This window comes from Anguilla rostrata, chromosome 3 (genome assembly GCF_018555375.3).
Source record: "Anguilla rostrata isolate EN2019 chromosome 3, ASM1855537v3, whole genome shotgun sequence".
Classification (NCBI taxonomy): Eukaryota; Metazoa; Chordata; class Actinopteri; order Anguilliformes; family Anguillidae; genus Anguilla; species Anguilla rostrata.
In genome coordinates this window covers 57,524,225-57,543,577 of record NC_057935.1, presented here as the reverse complement: position 1 = coordinate 57,543,577, position 19,353 = coordinate 57,524,225, and the positions used below count along the sequence as shown (strand labels likewise).

Sequence of the window (19,353 nt, the reverse complement as noted above, 5' to 3'; positions counted from 1 at the left end):
CTGTTTTATTATCGCAAGACTGGATCGCTGCTCTTTGGATTTGGCAACAGATTATCCTGATCCCCTTTTATCTGAGAGTCTCGTGCTCCATTCTTTGTGGATCTATATAGATAAATGTATGCACCAAAGTTAAATGGAACGCAGTCGATGCCATGATATGATCACGAAGGCGACAGAGGGAAGCATGTACGCGTAGTTTCTTGTTGTAGAAGACGATCAAGAGGGACATCACTAGGCGTACTCCACGATTTGAATGTGTTGCATCTGAAGTCATGATATTTATCATTCGTTTAAGAGGTTCCGGGTGAATTACAGTGCCCGAATGTCAAAGGATTTCCGTTATCTTTTATCTGTAACGTCACTATGTCCAATTGTTACAGCAATATCGCATTGTGCAGCGCCGAATAGCTTCCTTTATAGCCCACCTGCTGCATTGCTGGTGAACTGTACTTGCTGAAAAGTTTACGCATGCCCACTACCACCGCTCCGTTGACATAGCAGCACGTGATCTCTGGGTGAAGCCAAAGTTTTTTTCTTATTTTTATTTTTTTTAAATTTCAGCATCCCTAGCCATGCTAAGCAAAATGGTGAAGTATAAAATAAATACCTCTGATAGCGTACTTTGACCCCTAATCGTGCACACAGTGTCCCTATTAGCCTCATATACACACTGTTTTAGTTAATTTAACACCTTTTAAGAGTTGGTTTAATACTGGGGTATATGCTGTGAGTGATGGGTATGAAGACACTCCTTGGGGGAGTTTCTAATCTCGCCTAATCCACCGCCTCTGAGCTAAACGGGTTTCGGGTTTTCTCGAGTTCAGGACCAAGGACAGCGCTTATTGCGTCAACAGAGTTGGCACGGCTACTGTTTTGGGTTTACCACGTGCCACCGCGTGCGTCGCTTGCACTGAGGGAACGATTTGCTGAACAACGCAGCACTGTGGGCATGGGGCGTTTCAGTACCTGCACATGAAACAGATGCAATTTACGACTACGCCTGTTGCCCCATCTACGAAAGGTTTTACTCGTCAGATTTGGCTGTGAAATTGACGGTAGAGGGCCCGGTCTTAAATTACAGTAACGCGTCAAAAAAAAAGGTGGCGTATGTTTTCAGAAATACACGATGTCATTTCTTTTGCAAATACTTAAGACGAGACAAACTATCAGTTTGTTTTAAGCGCTGTGCGGTTTGGAAGTCATGTTCATAATAAATGCCGGGACACGACGTGAAAACCACACGACGTGTACACGACTTGTATGACCTCCAGTACATCAGACTCCGATTCTGGCATTTAACGACGCGATAGCACATATTTCACAGTAAAATGGTATGACAGCCTATACAGGTGTCATTTTGGAGGCTACGATACGTTTGGTACTTACCTGGGAACTTCCAAATCTTTCATACTTTTTGTCACGTTTCAGACAAAGCAAAATGTTCAGCGTTAAATCAGCTCCCAGAAAGTAAATTTTACTGAGGTAATATAACATTTCGACATCTTTTAGAATGTGTTGGATTTAAATGAACACTGAGCGTTTTACAATGTGATGTTCCCGCCTGCGCAGTTACACAAAGGAAGAAACACTGATGCTTTAATGGTGAGTCAAATGAAACGCAACTCGCTGATGCATCAACGGCGCAGCTTAGACCTCGCCGGTAACATGACTCAGCAGCGGTTCGCGTATAGCGGATGCCGGCTTTATTTCACAAAAGTGGCCTTGAACGCAACCTGTGATCTGGCGAATGAATGAGCTGTTCGCACTGGGTCTTTTCAGGAAAAGACGGCGCCGGTTCTGTTCTACGCTTGCTGTTCTCTGCTGAAGCAGGGCCATTGTTTGAGCAATCTATATTTTGTTATTAAATTTGTTAAATATTTTTGTTCGCTTTCCCCAATATTCGTGACGGCGGACGTATTATATGTTGTGAAAAGGTCACGTCGGTTCCATTTTAATTGTATAATCGTCATAATTATAAATCGTATCAATATCGCCCTGTTCATATTACTGTACAGTGCGACGTCTTCTCCTCTTCATCTTGTGTTTTATTACCCCTCCCCCTTTCCCAACGACCGTTTCTACCGTTTAGAATCAATTCTCCCGCTCAGATCCGGTTTCTGCATTTCCTCCACGTTTCAATGTCCTTGAGTTGACCTTGCTGTCTCTGACCGTTATTCTACAGCACGGACACGTTTCTGGTGCTGGTTTACGTTGGCGTCCGTTCGGTCGTCGCACGAGTCTGTATTTAGGGAAGGCAACACGCAGAAAACAGATTAAACCGCACTCTCAACAAGGTAGTGGACAAGGTACCGCGTGTTTATGTTGACTCAATAAGGTTTTCGATGAAGAACAATGACAATGCCGGTTACTGCAAGATGATGTTTATGACGGTGATTGTTTTTGTCTGAATTATTTGATCCAGACCTCTCCAGAGCAAGTACTGAAGCCAAACTACCAGACTCTGAATACTCTGTACTCCGTATACATCGAATTGTTGTAGCTTCCTTGTCAGAATCTAGCATACTATTATACGTTAGTCTGAATAATGCGGGGAAGTCGATCACACAGGAGAGAAAGGGACATTTTCCCTTGTGACAAAAACTCATCACTCCCCATTCCAGTGCTGTGCATCATTTACAGGCAATATTCTTAATCTGGGAGCGTGGCAAATGGTTCTTAATATGGATATTTCAACATTGATTCTCTCCCTCTCTCTCTCTTGCTGCAGATTCTACTGGGATTTCACGATGCTCATGTTCATGGTGGGCAACCTGATCATCATCCCCGTGGGCATCACCTTCTTCAAGGAGGAGACGACCACGCCCTGGATAATCTTCAACGTGGTCTCCGACACCTTCTTCCTGACGGACCTGGTGCTCAACTTCCGCACGGGCATCGTCATCGAGGACAACGCCGACATCGTGCTGGACCCCGACAAGATCAAGATGAAGTACCTGAAGACGTGGTTCATCGTGGACTTCGTGTCCTCCATCCCGGTGGATTACATCGTCCTGATCGTGGAGAGGGGGATGGACTCGGAGGTGTACAAGACGGCCCGAGCCCTGCGGATCGTGCGCTTCACCAAGATCCTCAGCCTGCTGCGCCTCCTGCGGCTGTCCCGCCTCATCCGCTACATACACCAGTGGGAGGAGGTAGGCTCGAACCCGGGCTCGACCGGGGCAGGGCGGGCTGGGCCGGGCCGGGCCACGCCCCTGTGAAAGGTATAGGCTGGGCCCTGGGGTGAAAGGTATAGGCCGGGCCCTGGGGTGAAAGGTATAGGCCGGGCCCTGGGGTGAAAGGTATAGGCCGGGCCCTGGGGTGAAAGGTATAGGCCGGGCCCTGGGGTGAAAGGTATAGGCCGGGCCCTGGGGTGAAAGGTATAGGCAGGGCCCTGGGGTGAAAGGTATAGGCCGGGCCCTGGGGTGAAAGGTATAGGCGGGCCCTGGGGTGAAAGGTATAGGCCGGGCCCTGGGGTGAAAGGTATAGGCCGGGCCCTGGGGTGAAAGGTATAGGCCGGGCCCTGGGGTGAAAGGTTAGGCCGGCTGGGTGAAAGGAGGGGCCCTGGGTGAAAGGTTAGGCCGGGCCCTGGGGTGAAAGGTATAGGCCGGGCCCTGGGGTGAAAGGTATAGGCCGGGCCCTGGGGTGAAAGGTATAGGCCGGGCCCAGGGGTGAAAGGTATAGGCCGGGCCCTGGGGTGAAAGGTATAGGCCGGGCCCTGGGGCGGATACAGGCAGGCTGAGCCCTTGGTTTTTTACTGAGGTACTGTGGCCTGGGTTGTGGGTACAAGTTGGCGGTACTGTAAATTTGGAGGACGGGTTCAACCGAAATACTGCAGGCTGGGCCCTGGCTTTGAGAGATGTGTGATTGGTTGGGCCCTGGGTTTAAGAGCAGTGCGATTGGCTGGCATTTGGTTTAGGAGAAGTGTGATTGGCTAGTCCTGGTTTTGAGAGGAGTTTGATTGGCTGGGCCCTGGGTCTGAGAGGTGCATGATTGACAGGGCCCATCCTTCGAAGGAGGAGGTCTAAGCCAAGGCTTTAAAGCATCCAAATGGCACTGATTAACGGTTATAACATCAGAGTCAATCACTCTGACAAACATCAGGCGAGAGTAAAATAAGAGGAAGCGGTGTGCGAAGCCTTCCTGTGTTGACTCCTCTGTACTTTTGCGGCAAACCCGGTGCAAATTAAAGGAATATTTTTAGCGAGTCCCTGAGGGCGCTACTGTCCGATCTTGAAATGGCCTCTACGTGTGCTGGGTAAGCAGGCCGCGGCGTCCTGCCTTCGGCTCGGCGACAGCGGTCGCGCACGCGGGCGTGTATTACCCGTCACGGCCTACTCCGCCCTCGTGCCCCTGGCATCTACGGGCTGAGTCTCCCGTTTCCGTTTGGGCCAGCGGAGAGCCAGCTGTGCACTTTGGCGGCCTCACAAGAAGCCCGGTGCTGCTGCGGCGGGGGGGGTGGGGGCGGGGGCGGGGGTGGGCGGGCGGCGGCTTTGTTGACAAGCAGGTTGATGGACGAGCTAACACGCTTTATCAATTACGCCTGCCGTGTGGGGGGAGGGGGGGGCAGAAACGCGGCTGGTTCAGAGCCAGGGTCCGTCATCTTCATTACTGTGTTTCATTACATCAGCTGTTCGCTTACAACCAATCAGTTTCTCGTTTCCCCCCCCCCCCGCCCCCCCAGGGCGATATTGTAGAAAGTGAAAACGTAGGCGACGCTGGATGACTCGCGTCCTGCTCGCGTTTCCGTGGCGATCGGGGTTTCCCCGTTGCGCTCAGGGGGCAGTTAGGGGCAGTTACACGCTGGCGAAGCAGCGCTGCCTTCTGTTTGACCCCAGTGTGACCCCAGCACAGAAGGATGCTGGGAGTTATCGGAACAAATCTCCGGTGACCGAAGCCATCTTGGATTTTGGCAGCCCACAGAACACTGTCATTGTGGAAGTTTTTGTTTGGCGACTACGGTGTCTGATACCACCCAGATGTCGACCGTGAAAAATCGCAATGCTGAGATTTTAGAAAAAAAGTAATCCCAACGGTTGCTTAAATTGCTACCTCTCCCAGAGAGCTGTCCTTGGTGCTGGAAAAAAGCTGCGCTCCCTTTTTTTTCTCTCACGGTTTTGGGAATTAGGAGTTCACTGATTGGCCACACTCTTTATATTTTCTCTTAACCCTCTGAAGAGCTGGGTTATTTATTTATTTAAAAAAAAAAGAAGCCTTTTCAGAAGTCTACATCAGTGTTCTAGAACTCCTTTGCTTTCAGTCACAGGCAGCGATTGTGACATCAGCATTAGAATGTTCAGTTCAGGACATTCTAATCACGCATTCATGATCTTGCACCATAAAGGGTGCACATCAGGGATTGCCACTTGGCTGCCACTGATGAAGAATGAATGAATGTAAAATGCTGTGTACATTGCAAAAAAAAAAGAAAAAAAAAAGGCAAACATATAATACATGTTTAATGTTAAGCGCAAAAGACCACAGCACTGCTCTCTTGACCCAGGACCAGGATGCATCAGCCGTGTGACCCCAACAACGAAAAGAGAGAAAAGAGAGACCTTCGCAATGTGGCATCGGTGGCTGTTATCCAGCCAGTCAAATCACATCTCATCCAATCAATTTCATTTGTGTAGCGTCTGTTCTTTTTACAGATAACTTTCGAATGCTTTACACGGGGTAACAGTGAGAAAATTGAGACGTAAGATTTGAAGCGCGTAAGAGCTGTCCCTGGGGGGGCCCACTCCACTGATTCCTCTGGCCTGAGGGGGGGGAGGATGAAGGTGATCTGTAGTATCAAAGGCAGCACTCGGGTCATGCAGGTCTAGAACAGAGATGCAGCCGCAATCAAGGGAGGGAAGCGAGTGAGTCATTGGCTGCTAACGCGGGGGGTCGTCTCAGTGCCGCGGTGCTTCCCCAAACGCAGACGGGAGTCGCTCACTCTGCTGGCGGGTAGGACGGAGGAACGCTGTGCACAGGGGGTTGATTGATTTTCCCTTTCCTGAGTGAATGACAGGTGAGAGTGGTGTGCCCAATGGGGGCTGGATCGGCTACCTCTCTCTACGCGCCCCCCCCCCCCCCCACCGCCCCCCGTCTGCTTTATGTGTACGTAGTTCAGTTCGGCTCAGACGTGCTTTGTTGGCATGACTACACATCGTGAATTATGAGCAGAGCAAAATGACTAGAAGATGGCAAAAAAAAAAAAGATGACATACTAATTAATTAACTATCAAGAGAGTAGCGCTGATGCTAATCAGCGGCGGTAAGAAATGTTTCTGAAGTAATAATTTGGGGGTAAGGTGATATCTCTGAAATATTCCTTTTTCTGTTGGTTTTCCGACCGCCACCCTAACCGTTCTGCCCCCCCCATCCCGGCGGATTAAGCCCCAATCACACCTCGGTCTCCAGACAGACGCCCCCTCCCGCAGCGCCCGATAGCTTTACCCCCCTGCGCTGAACGGCCCGTCTCTGAGTACAGAGCGGCCCGAGTGCTTCTTAATGCAGCGCTAGTTTTGGTTAGCGGCAGGTTTCGAAAGTGTGTGCGTTCTCGAGAGAAAACAAAAAAACCCAAACCCCGCGTGCGTCGGGAGGTTCGGACCCACGGAGCGGACGCCTCGGCGGCGGCTGCAGAGGTCACGCCCGCGCTGGCCGCCCGTCTTCAGCGCGGAGAAACGGCGGCCGCCACCGCGCGTCCAGGGCCGCGAGCCCACGGCGCCGCCGCCGCCGCCGGGCTTCTCCTGAATCGCAGTGACTGCCGTTCGCGTGCGGACTAAAGACATTAGTCCGAAATGGGCGTCGCTTCGTTTCCATTCTCCACCTTGGAGAACTCTCTCTCTCTCTCTCCCTCTCTCTCTCTCTCTCTCTCTCTCTCTCCCTCCCTCTCTCTCTCCTCTCTCTCTCTCTCCTCCCTCTCTCTCTCTCTCCCTCTCTCTCTCTCTCTCTCATTCAGATTCAAATGGCTTCATTGGCATGAATGGAAATAAACTATTGTTGCCAAAGCAACACGATATACAAGAAACGTCAGATACTTGCAGAAAATCACTCAATAAATAAATGTATAAAATTTCAGAAGCTGATCAAATGAGGACTGTTACATTGTTCATTTCTCTCGCTCTCTCTCTCTCTCTCTCTCACTTTCTTTTCAATCGAAATGCATCCACTAATTGGGCCTCATTCACAAAACATGTGTACGATTACATTTGATTGTAAACTGTGTAAGAACATTTCTTTCATTTTCAGAACATTTTGGCATCTTTTTTTTCTTCCTTTCTCATCTGTACTGGTTCCTGGCTGTTTCTTTATGCTAATCACATGAACGCACATGTGCATAAAATTTACAAACAGTCAGCATTTCATCATCTCACGCACCTGGGATGTGCACAGAAACAAAGGTCTGCACCTGTGTCATGAGTCCCATATTGAGTTTTTCATAGGAACGTTTTTTAAGAACAAATGTACGAACAATTTAAGAAAAGTTTTGTGAATGAGGCCCATTGGCTCTCTGTAGTCTGAATCCGCCCTGGAGCTTTGTGGATGGGGTGTGGGGATGGGATGGGAGGGGGATTGGGGGGGGGGGGGTGGTTTACTTGGGAGAATTCCTAGCGTGCTATGATCGCACCGCGGTCCTCCTCACGCGCTTTCATTATCCCATAATGCACTGTGAGCGCGACGCTGACGACTCGGGCTGAGTCTCCGCTCTTTCACCCGAACCTTTACGGCCACCTTTACGGGTTTCCGTGGATACGAGGGTCTGCTGTGTGCCTGGCTGTGATTGGGCTGTAAACTGTGTCTTGGCAACACTGCAAAACAAGAACGACCCGTTCGAACACAGGAAACGCGGACAGCTGATGTTGGTCGTTTCCCTGTACTCACAGATCTGGGCATGTGCACATCCTTTCTCTCTCTCCCTCTCTCTCTCTCTCTCTCCCTCTCTCTCTCTCTCTCTCTCTCTCTCTCTCTCTCTCTCTCTCTCTCTCTCTCTCTCTCTCTCTCTCTCTCTCTCTCTCTCCCCTCTCCCTCTCCTCTCTCTCCTCTCCCCTCTCCTCTCTCTCTCCTCTCCCTCCTCTCCTCTCTCTCTTCTCTCTCTCTCTTCTCTTCTCTCTCTCTCTTTCTTGCTACTCTCTCATGTATTTCTGTTACCATCCATTAAACCTGTACTCTACACCAGGCCGGCCAGCGGAGGACGGGCTCCCCCGCTGTAGCCGAGTTCCTCTCCAGATTTCTTCCCTCTGGGGAGTTTTTTTTTCTTCTCACCACTGGGGAGTGTTACCTCACTTTTGATTGCTTTTTGGGGGGTTCAGGCCTGGTTTCCTTCTGTTTCTCTGTAAAGTGTCTGTAATGTGTAATTGGCTCTATACAAACTGAACTGAACTGATTTTGGAATCGGATGCTCATGCTCATATTGCATTGCCCACAGCTATGCAGGACACACTGAAACCTGTCGACACTCCTTAGAGCACTCTGCGTTTCGTCCCTGTAATCCCACATGCTCTTATCCGTGGTGACTCAGAGCCGAAGAGCATTCAGCCTGACCTACCTGAGCCCCCCCCTGCTTGTGTGAGCCCCCCTGCTCACCTGAGCCCCCCCCCTCCCTCGCCAGGCCAGCTAACGGCATTCCCAAACCAGCATCATTGAAGTTTAACTCACTGTCCTGAAGATACGTGCACTTCCAGCACAACGGCCCGTCATTTCAGTCTGAAATAATGATCAAGTGATCGATGCCTGTCGTGTTTTTGTATTTCATTACTGACTGGCAGTGGTGGCCTGTGCTCGGGAAAGGCCAGTGTCAATGGCACACGCCCACTTTCACACCTCCGCATGTCCCGTTGGTATTAACCGCTAGTTAGCCTGCCCGGCGCGGTGTATTAATGAGCTGTCGATACGGTAACCTGTGGCAACAAAAAGGCTGAAACCCTTTGAAGAATCGGCTTTTTGGAATGTTTCTATATTTATTAAATTCCAAGTCACCGTTCTGGAACTCCGCAGCTTTGTGTCACCAGTGGTGATTGTGACATCAGCATTAGAACGTTCTGTTCGGAACGTTCCGATAACTTATTTGTGATGTCACACCCTGAAGGGTTAATGGGAGGATCAGATGTGCCCTTCTCAACGGTTCAATGTAAGGCCGCAGAGTTCCGTTTTCATTACAGTGTGCGAAGATTTAATTAAGAAATCCCTCCAGGGGGGCCAGCTGCAGGTTGTGTTCAGATGCAGAGAACAGCTGTACCTGTCAGTTAGCTCCCAGAAACCTGATTTATGTGCGGAGGAGGAACCCTAATCCAGGCGTGTGCACCAGCGACTTCTCTCTTCCTTCCTGTTGCGTTTGTCCAGCTAGATGTGTGTGTGCTCTTGCTGTGGCAATCTGTGTCCTCTCTCCAGGATATGACACTCGAGGGTCTGAACCCAAAACCTTCTGGCTACACCGGTCAGTCCCCTGACCTTCTTTGCCAACCCCCACTGCCCGAGTACGCCAGTTTTCCTGGGATCAACTCCGTTTAATTTCTGCCAATTCAGAAAGTGGAGTCAAAGTCAATTCATGAATTGGGAGAAGGACCTTTAATAATCATAATGGTAACTCCACTCTGGAAAAAGTGCGTTGCAGGTTAGTCAAAGGCAGAGAACTTGCTTGCTGCACCCAGGAATCAAACCCTTTGTTTCCAACTGCATTATGACGTCACCAAAATAGAATTTCCTGAATGAAACAGACTCCACTGTGACATCACTCTCCTGTGACATCACTCTCCCTGACATACGTGGATACTAAATGTGTTATGAAGTTATAGCATATACTTTAGGTGGTAATAACACACCAGAATATTTAATTTTATGAGACGCACTAATCTTTAAGTCACTCTTGTAAAGATTACACACGCAGAACGGCCATTAAAGTCAATCTGACAGAATGATTAAGGAAAAGGTGACATTGTGTAAACTAGGAAGAAAGGCATGTGCTGATTTATTTACAGAATGAGTCATTGTTTGTTCTCTCTCTTCTTGAAAAGTTTATAGCCCAATCAAATGCCTTTCTTTCTCTGGACTGTAGCCAATTTAAAAAGATTTTTTTGTTGTTTTGTTTTAATATTTACTCAGAAAATGTCACGACACACATTTTGTTTTTGCTTCTGAGGTAATGCCGAGGTTAGACCTTATTAATCTATTAGTGAATACGGCCTTTCCTATCACGATTACTAATAAGTGTAACACACGTGCAGGTATTGGCAATAACTAGAAACAAAAAATTGTGGTAAACATGAACATGCGCACTGGGCAGGTTTTACCCAGAATTTGGCAGTTTTTTTTTTTATTTTTTGTTTTTTTGTTTGCTAAAGTGTACAGCAGTACATTTCACTTCAATACAGTTGTTGAAATGTAGGAAATGTTGATAAATGTTGAAATGTTCTAACGCTCGCCTCTCTGTCCCCGCCCCCCCCCCCCCCCCGGCGATGCGCTCACCTCTCTCTCCTCTGTTCCCCAGATCTTCCACATGACCTATGACCTGGCCAGCGCCGTGATGCGCATCTTTAACCTGATCGGCATGATGCTGCTGCTGTGCCACTGGGACGGGTGCCTGCAGTTCCTGGTGCCCATGCTGCAGGACTTCCCCGAGGACTGCTGGGTGTCGCTCAACAGGATGGTGGTGAGTCCCCCAAAAAACCCCACCACCTGCCCCTGAAATCCCCAACATCCCCACCGTCTCCACCCCTGACCCCCAACATACCCAACCCCTGTCCCCGAAATCCCCACCCCCACTGTCTCCACCCCTCTCCCTACCGTCCCCGCCCTCAAAATCCCCACCCCTGCCCCCAACATCCCTGACCCCCAGCATACCCGCCCCAAAATCCTGCCCGCTCACGCCCAAAATACCCCAAATATACCCACCTCCAAATTCCCCCCCCCCCCCACCGTCTCCACCCTGACCCCCCCAACATACACCTGACTGCCGAATGAATAAGAAACACTGCAGCCTTCCAGGCCTGGGCAGTCCTGACATTCCGTCTGAAAAGGACATTTGTGCCGTTAAACACAAGTATTTCATATTAATTTAAAGGACTTTTTTCTTTTTTCTTCTGGAACGTGCTCTGCGGTAAACGATTCCTTTTTATGAAGGGCCTGATAGAGGGGTTGATCTAATAATGCGTCGAGCCCAATGACTCTCAATGTCAAACCGCTCAACGCGATTGGACAGCCGGAGGATGTGAATGGAAGATGACAGAAAGTCCGTTGCCAAGATTCCACGAGTTGGAATCCCTGAAGTCTCGCCCCTGAGCCAATGACAGTGCTCCGTTGGTATTAATCATGTGACTACTGGACGTGCAGTGCCTGTCGTACCATACTGCACCGGGAGGTGGACCAATCAGGGGAGATGTGTTTGAGCGAAGAGCGTAAACTTTTGCTGCTCATCATTTTGCCGATGAAGTTATTTCCCCTGAAGCAACAATGTGGACGGGTAATTAATATCGAAGAGCCGCTGGACGAGATTGAGGAACACGGCTGATTTATGCCAGATGGTGCAGTGCAAACATCGTCGGAACGAGGGCCGCGAAGTCCAGCAATTTATCGTTTTTTGTTGTTTTTTTTTTAACGGGATATTGTTTTGCAGCGATAGTCTGGAGTTTTGGAACTTTTCGAGGCCTGTCCTCTTGCTGCGAGTGTCAGCGTCTGATTTTGGGGTCCCCACAGACACCCTCGTCCGCTCCTCACTTCCTGTCTCATCTCGGCTGACGTGACGGCCCGTTTAAAAAAAATAAATAAATAATAAAACAAAGTGGAGGTGCAGAAGGAAGCGAGCACAAGCTGAAGGTATTGATGCAATTTGAGTTAAGATCGTTTAACTGCAAGTGTTGATCTCCCCCACATCAACTCACTTTTTAAGAGTCACATTTTGAGAAAGAGAAATGTGAAGTCTTTATGGCGACGATGATTCATACAGACGAGGAGCTTGACAAAAGGATAAAAATACAGGAGGAAGTGGAGGTGCAGTGTTGATAAGGAGCAGGTGAGGAGGTGCAGTGTTGAAGAAGGAGCAAGTGAGGAGATGCAGTGTTGATAAGGAGCAGGTGAGGAGGTGCAGTGTTGAAGAAGGAGAAGGTGAGGAGGTGCAGTGTTGATAAGGAGCAGGTGAGGAGGTGCAGTGTTGAAGAAGGAGCAGGTGAGGAGATGCAGTGTTGATAAGGAGCAGGTGAGGAGGTGCAGTGTTGAAGAAGGAGAAGGTGAGGAGGTGCAGTGTTGATGAGGAGCAGGTGAGGAGATGCAGTGTTGATAAGGAGCAGGTGAGGAGGTGCAGTGTTGAAGAAGGAGAAGGTGAGGAGGTGCAGTGTTGATGAGGAGCAGGTGAGGAGATGCAGTGTTGAAAAGGAGCAGGTGAGGAGGTGCAGTGTTGATAAGGAGCAGGAGAAGAGGAGGTGCAGGTCTAAGGAAGGAGGAGGGGCAGGGGAGGTACTTTTCAGGACAGATTCGGTCTCAAATCACCGTGATGTCTTGCGGGGGTCACTGACCGAAATGACACTTTTTGCCGTTCGAAACGAATCGCTCCTGTGAAATGGGATAAGACCTGATATTCCGGGACGGCTGCCTGCTCTTGGGAATGTGCTGACGTCCTGCGCTCACCCAGACGGTCTGTGTGACACGAGGAAATCCAGGTCGTGGGTAATCAAGCCAGCAAACCAGCTGCACACTTTGCATTTAAATAGATTATGTACTTACCGTGTCCCAAATTCTCTTTTGCTTATTTTATTTACAGTGAATATAGTCCTTCATACTTCAGTCATTGTTTGCTTCACATTCATATTTTTTATTTATTTATTTTTTCATCCTATTCTTTTTCTTCTATGAATATATAACTATGGTCACCAGCTACTTGAACAAGTAAAACTTAAGTCCATCATCCAGATGTGGTTCCTGGTGTCCCTTTAAAGAGAAAGGAACAGTTTAATCCTGCGATCTTCGTGACTTAACTGAAGATCTGAAGGCTAATCGGTGTGGCGTTTACTGAAGGAGGCGCGCGGATTAGAATTGCTGATTGGATTGTTGGGTGCACATGGGCGAGGACAGTGGAAAGTCATTTCTGTTTGGTGTGGTCATGACGCACATCGCTTTCGATTTCCACAGTGGAGACAGGGGAAGACTCCTGTGCGCATTCTCATCAAAATGAGGTTGTTCTGTTTGTACTGCAGCAGTGCTGTTAAATCGCAGGGTATATATATATTTTTTCACATGTTTAAAAGGTCAAAACGGCTCTCGCGCTCGAGCTAAAGCTGATCGTAGGGCAGCCCGTGGCCTTATCTGTGCCTCTCCCCTCCTTACCCATAATCCCGCGCTCTGTCGCTCGGTAACGCCTGTTGATGCGCGGGCTGCGGAGTCGTGCCACGCGGTTACCGTGCCGACGGCCCTCCGCCTGTTCCTCGCGATCCCACACCTGCCCAGGGACACAGAGGGACAGACAGACACACAGACAGACAGGTAGGTAGGGCAGGCAGACAGAGAATCTGAGAAACAGACAGAGAAACAGACAGACAGACAGACCTTGAGGCGCACACACAGACACATAGACAGGTAGACAGACAAAAAGGCAAACAGACGGAGAGGCAGGTAGAACGGACAGTCAGACAGAGAGGGAGACAGACAGACAGACAGTGACGCAGGTAGAACAGACAGACAGACAGAGAGGGAGACAGACAGCCAGACAGTGAGACAGGTAGAACAGACAGACAGAGAGGGAGACAGACACACACACAGATAGGCAGAGATGTGCAGACAGACAGACAGACTTATAGAACAGGAGAAGCAAGAGAAGAGACCCACAGAAAGGATTTTACCCAGTCTACAAAGGTAAGCCTGTAACCAGCCTTACTGAGTCTGCACAGTGCCAGTCTGCCCCTTAACCCTCTCTGAGTTCAAGCTTTTAAAACACTTTTCATGCACAGTATCTATGGTTGGTTTGGATGAGTCAGATTCTGCAGACTCTCAGCAGTGCAGAGGAGCTGAAGTGACGTGCTCCTGTGCGTGATCCTTAATGGCAGGCGGGAGTGGCTAGGTGAGACAGCACGGCAGTGCGTGATCCTTAATGGCAGGCGGGAGTGGCTAGGTGAGACCGCACGGCAGTTCTGCGGCGTTCTCTTACAGGATTGCAGACGCCGGAGTCTGACTCAGAGGTGGCACGAGGGTCGCCTGCCAGAAGCTACCTGACAGGTGTGACAGGTGGAGATGGGCTCAGTGCCCAGGTCCGCCTGGCTCATTGATGTACAGGTGCCAGGTGGGCACAGGCTGAGGAATGGGCGGAGGGGGGGCAGAGAGGGGGCAATCTGGGCTGTTTCTTTTGAGAAAATTAATACTGTCTCTCTTTTTCCTCCTCAGTTTGTATCAGCCTCTACAGTAACTGTGTGCAAAGTAGTCACCGCCTCTCCTGTAGTACTGTGTGTAGCCCGTAGGATGTAAAATAGTCACTGGCTCTCCTGTAGTACTGTGTGGCCTGTAGGGTGTGAAATAGGCACTGGCTCTCCTGTAGTACTGTTGTGACCTGTAGGCTGTAAAATAGGCACTGGCTCTCCTGTAGTACTGCGTGGCATGCAGTGTGTGAAACAGAAATCCGATATTCTCAAAGGGGATTGGTTGGTGGGTGGGCGGGGATGGGCGGTGTCTTGCATCACAAACAGTGGACTCAGCGATAAGCGATATCAGCCGATTCAGACCCTCTGCATCCCGTGGCTGACCGCTTGTCCCCTAAGGGGGGTGGGGGGGTGGGGCATTAATTTTCAATATGAAGCTACAGTGTAGCCATTGAGCCTTTTCAGGCTAATCGACTGTAATTCAATGAGGGCGGACAGTAGACAGCTGAGAGCCATCGCTGGCTTTGGCGCAACGCATTAAGAAGTGAGAAAAGCCAGCCGCTGTGGACAGAGGTGACTTCAGGGACAACTACAACGAGAGGGAAAGGGAGAGGGGAGAGAGCGGTAGAGAGAATGAGAGGGGGAGAGAGAAAGAGAGAGGGCGAGAGAGAGAAACTGGGATTAACACACACACAGACGCACAGACACATGCACGCACACATGCGCGCGCGCACACACACACAGACCCATGCATGCACACACACACACACTCACACACTCACACACAGACACGACCAACATTGTGATCTAAAAGGAAGCACTCGATGATGCCCCCTCAGACCGAATGTGATGTCTTTGCGGGGCGGAGTTCGCAGATCGTTTGTCACAGTACACCGGGTCCCACAGTGCAACAGACTCGCTGATATTACACCTGCAAAGTCAAGCCGAGGGCAACAGTAGGACCACAGAAGAAGTCTCGGCGGAACAAACGACAGGAAATGTGGGAAGGAAACAGACTCGGTGTGGGGGAGGCAGTCCTCCTCTGGCCACAGTGCAGGACCCTGGGCCCGTTTCTTAGACGGGACGGGACGGGGGGGGTGAATTGGGAATTCGGAGATTGCCACCTTCGTCTGGACTTGGTTCGCTCGCCCTGATATATGAGCCAATTCTCGCGCTCCTCTGATCTGTCTGGAAATAGGAGTCTGTCTCCAAACACTGGGGGAGAGTAAACAAGATTCCACTTGCAGGGACCTCATCTGAGCTCCACAGCTCTGGTGCAACACACACACACACACTCTCTCATCCACACACAACAGCACGACACGCACACACACACACACTCTCTCATCCACACACAAACACGCACACACACACATAAATATGCACGCACACACAGGTACATACACACATAAATACGCGCACACACACACACACACACATAGGCACACAGGCACATAAATACACACACACAGACACATGCATAAATACACACACACACCTTACCACCATCTCTACGACCACCTCCAGTAACTTTGTGACTGGACGCAGTGCTGGATCCGGAGTATAACCGTTATCCGTGTTTAAGTGCGTCAGAGAAAGAATCACACGAGATTAAACGGTGCTTGACGTAAGACAGAGCGATACCCTGAAGCGACGATTTACAGCTGGAAGAACAGCCAGGGCTGCGATCAAAATGCCTGAAACTTCACTACTGACTTCGTTTGGCAACAACGGACTACACCGGAGGCGCTAGCACTTCTCATTGCTTTTCTAGCTCTCACTAGTAATATGGAGCTGGGAAATAGCAGACTAAAAATCGCTGTGGTGGATAAAATATGCTATTGTTTTTCCCGATCCCGGAAATGAATGTTTAAAAAAAAATTTTTTTTAAAGGATGTCCAGTTGTCAGCGCAGAGATTAACGAGCATGGGTTACACCAGATTCTCCCATTCAAAGCGCGTGCAGTCGAGCGTGGCAGAGGAGCTAAACGCCCGGTCGAGCCTTGTAAATTCAGATAAGCCCTTCTGGAAACGGACGGCGATACGGGGGCAGAACAGCCCGCAGTAAAATTTATTACGCGCGCTCGCTTGCATTTATACACCTTATCGGCGCGGCGGCCGCGCGTGCCCATTCTTTCACCCGGGTTTCCTGGAGCGAATATCGCCCCCTGTAAGTCAAGAACTATGGCGATTATATTTTTATGTTTATGTCGCCGAAATGCATTTTTTTTTTTTGTATATTAACCAGTTATTTGCAGCTCTATCAGAAGATATTCATAGCATCACATTTATTTATTTATTTATTTATTTTTAAACTAGAGTGACGATTGAGGGTCGTGCAGAGGGAAAGTTGGGAAATTTCCCAACATTCTGAAGAACCTTGTTTCTCAAGATTCGCAACTTTTGGAAATAATACGTAGCCTAGACGGTGCTAAATCGATGTAAGTTTATTTAGGTGATGATCAGTGACTCCGTTTGGTTATAGACTAAAGGAGGCGCTTCCTATAATTAGCTGTGTGCATTCAGACCCAGTCTGTTTTAGTACAATGATATATTAACAGGTTTTGCAAGTGTAACTTAGGGGATTCGAAAAAGACCTTAGCATTCTCACACCTTAGTTTTAACACCGCGTTTCAGGCATCTGCGCACTGCACGCTTTCAATTTATGAAATGGGATTTTGATCTGGTAGGCTTAATTCAGTTTAAATATCTGGGGTATTCTCGTACCTTTGAGGCATCCGTGAATAGACAAATAACACGTATGGTCCAAGTCATTGTTAGTTAGTGTTAGTGTCAACTTCAGTGTTTGTGTTATTGCGAATGTTTTGGTTAGCGTTAGTGAACCACTGCTTCTTTTCCTCCATCTCCTGTCCAACTCCTCCCCTCTCCTCCCTCCTCCCCTTCCCTTCTCTTTCTCCCTTCCTCCTTCTCTTCTTCCTCCTGAATCCTCTACCTCTTCCCCTCCTCACCCTGCACCTGTTTTTCCTCCTCTTCTTCCTCCTCCTTGTCTCCCTCCTCCTCACCCTGCACCTGTTTTTCTTCCTCCTCATCCTCTTCCTCCTCCTCCTTCTCTCCCTCCTCCTCCTTCTCCTCACCCTTCACCTGTTTTTCTTCCTCCTCCTCCTCTCCCTCCTCATGCTCCTCCTCCCCCCCCCCCTGCAGAACGACTCCTGGAGCGAGCTGTACTCCTTCGCCGTGTTCAAGGCCATGAGCCACATGCTGTGCATCGGATACGGCCGGCAGGCCCCGGAGAGCCTGTCGGATATCTGGCTCACCATGCTGAGCATGATCGTGGGCGCCACCTGCTACGCCGTCTTCATCGGGCACGCCACCGCCCTCATCCAATCGCTGGACTCCTCCCGACGCCAGTACCAGGAAAAGGTAACCTGTGCAGGAGGCTGCGTCTGTCTGTCTGTCTGTGTGTCTGACCGTCTCTGTCTGTCCGTCTGTTTGTATGTCTCTCTCTCTGTCTGTCTGTCTGTGTGCCTGTCTGTCTGTCTGTCTGTCTGCCTTTCTGTCTGACTGCCTGTGTGCTTGTCTGTCTGTCTGCCTATCTATCTGTCTATCTGTCTGTCTGTCTATCTCTTTCTCTTGCTCTCTCCCTCTCTCACTCAGAACAGAAGTCAGATTGAAAATGCGGTTCTTGCATTTGCAGAACACAGAATGTTGGTCAACACCAATACCAACACTGCTGAGGAGCCTTATGGGAATCAAAGATGGGAGCTGAATATGTATATTTATTTATACACATATATATATATATATATATATATATATATATATATTATTCTTCTGTAAAATTCATGGAACTCACTCGCACATTGCTTGCAGGATCTGGCACAGTTTTAAGGAAGAATAATGAGCCAATCAGAGTGTAGCGTGTCGTACTCCAGCTGCCGTGTGCTTGTGTGTGGTTTTTTCCACAGACAGCTTTAGTTTGTTTTGCTCTGCGGCTGGTGTTTGTCTCTGTGGCAGGTCCCCGGGTGGGGGTGGGGGGGTTCTGGGAGGGGGGGGGTCATGTGACGTGTTGTGCGGTCTTGCGTGCGCCTGGAAACAGCGGTTGGCTATTGAGAGCGTCCCTCGGGCTGTGGAGCCCCCTGCGGGTGCACCTCAGTGTCACCGCTCTGACACTGGCGGAAACTGTTCTGTAGAGCGTGTGTGTGTGTGTGTGTGTGTGTGTGTGTGTGTGTGTGTGTGTGCGCGTGTGTGCGTGAGTGTGTGAGTTCTGTGTGTGTGTGTGTGTGTGTGTGTGTGTGTGAATGTGTGAATGAGTGAATGTGTGTGTGTGTGTGAGTGTGCCTATGCTTCTGCTGTTTCTTGGGAGAAGAGAGGAAATCACAGATATGAGGTCTCTAATGGCTTTGGAGTGTGGCTGAACGGGCAGGTGTTTCTGACTGAAAGCTGGTCTGTAAGGGGGGGGGGAGGTATGGTCCTTAACTGGGGAGAGAGGTGGAAAGGGCACGCTTTAATAAAATGCAGTTAAATTGGGCAACTGTGTGTGTGTGTGTGTGTGTGTGTGTGTGTGTGTGTGTGTGCGCGTGTGTGTGTGTGTGTGTGCGTGTGTGTGTGAGTGTGCCACCTCTAGAATCTTCCCCGTGTAGGGCCTCTTCTAAGGCTCATGGAGGATTGGTTCCTGTGCTCTGCCTCTGTGAGGTGTAGACAGAGGCAGCACTGAAATAGCTCAGCACGAGGTGGCATCCTGGGAAAAAAAAAACCTGTTTTAGAACTAGCTCTTAGAACTGTCATTTGACTTCCTCTGCCAATAATAGCTTCTCATCACAGCACAGCTCAGAAGTCATGAGTCAGCGAAAGATGCATTGTGTGTGGCTGAACATTTGGACTTGTGGGTGCCTGTCCGACCAGCAGGGGTCGCCGGTGTCCGATGAGGTGCTGGCATCCCGGCTGTGTGACCCCCGCCCCCCCGCCCAGGCCCCGCCCCCGCCCGCCCCTGCATCCCCAGGCAACGCTCCAGCAGGGTTGTCGGCCACAGTCAGCTGACGTCCAGTTTCTGTTCCCGGACAGTATGAACCCAGCAG

The 19,353-nt window shown here is 49.7% G+C and overlaps 1 protein-coding gene across 1 annotated transcript in view; it reads left to right on the top strand.

The window, feature by feature from the left end:
* Positions 1 to 19,353, top strand: part of LOC135251283 (potassium/sodium hyperpolarization-activated cyclic nucleotide-gated channel 2-like) — a 51,375-nt gene that overhangs the window by 3,575 nt on the left and 28,447 nt on the right. Inside the window, 3 exon segments of the mRNA XM_064328583.1 lie at positions 2,729 to 3,152; positions 10,469 to 10,630; positions 17,480 to 17,698. Of these exon segments, the coding sequence (XP_064184653.1) occupies positions 2,729 to 3,152; positions 10,469 to 10,630; positions 17,480 to 17,698 (805 nt within the window).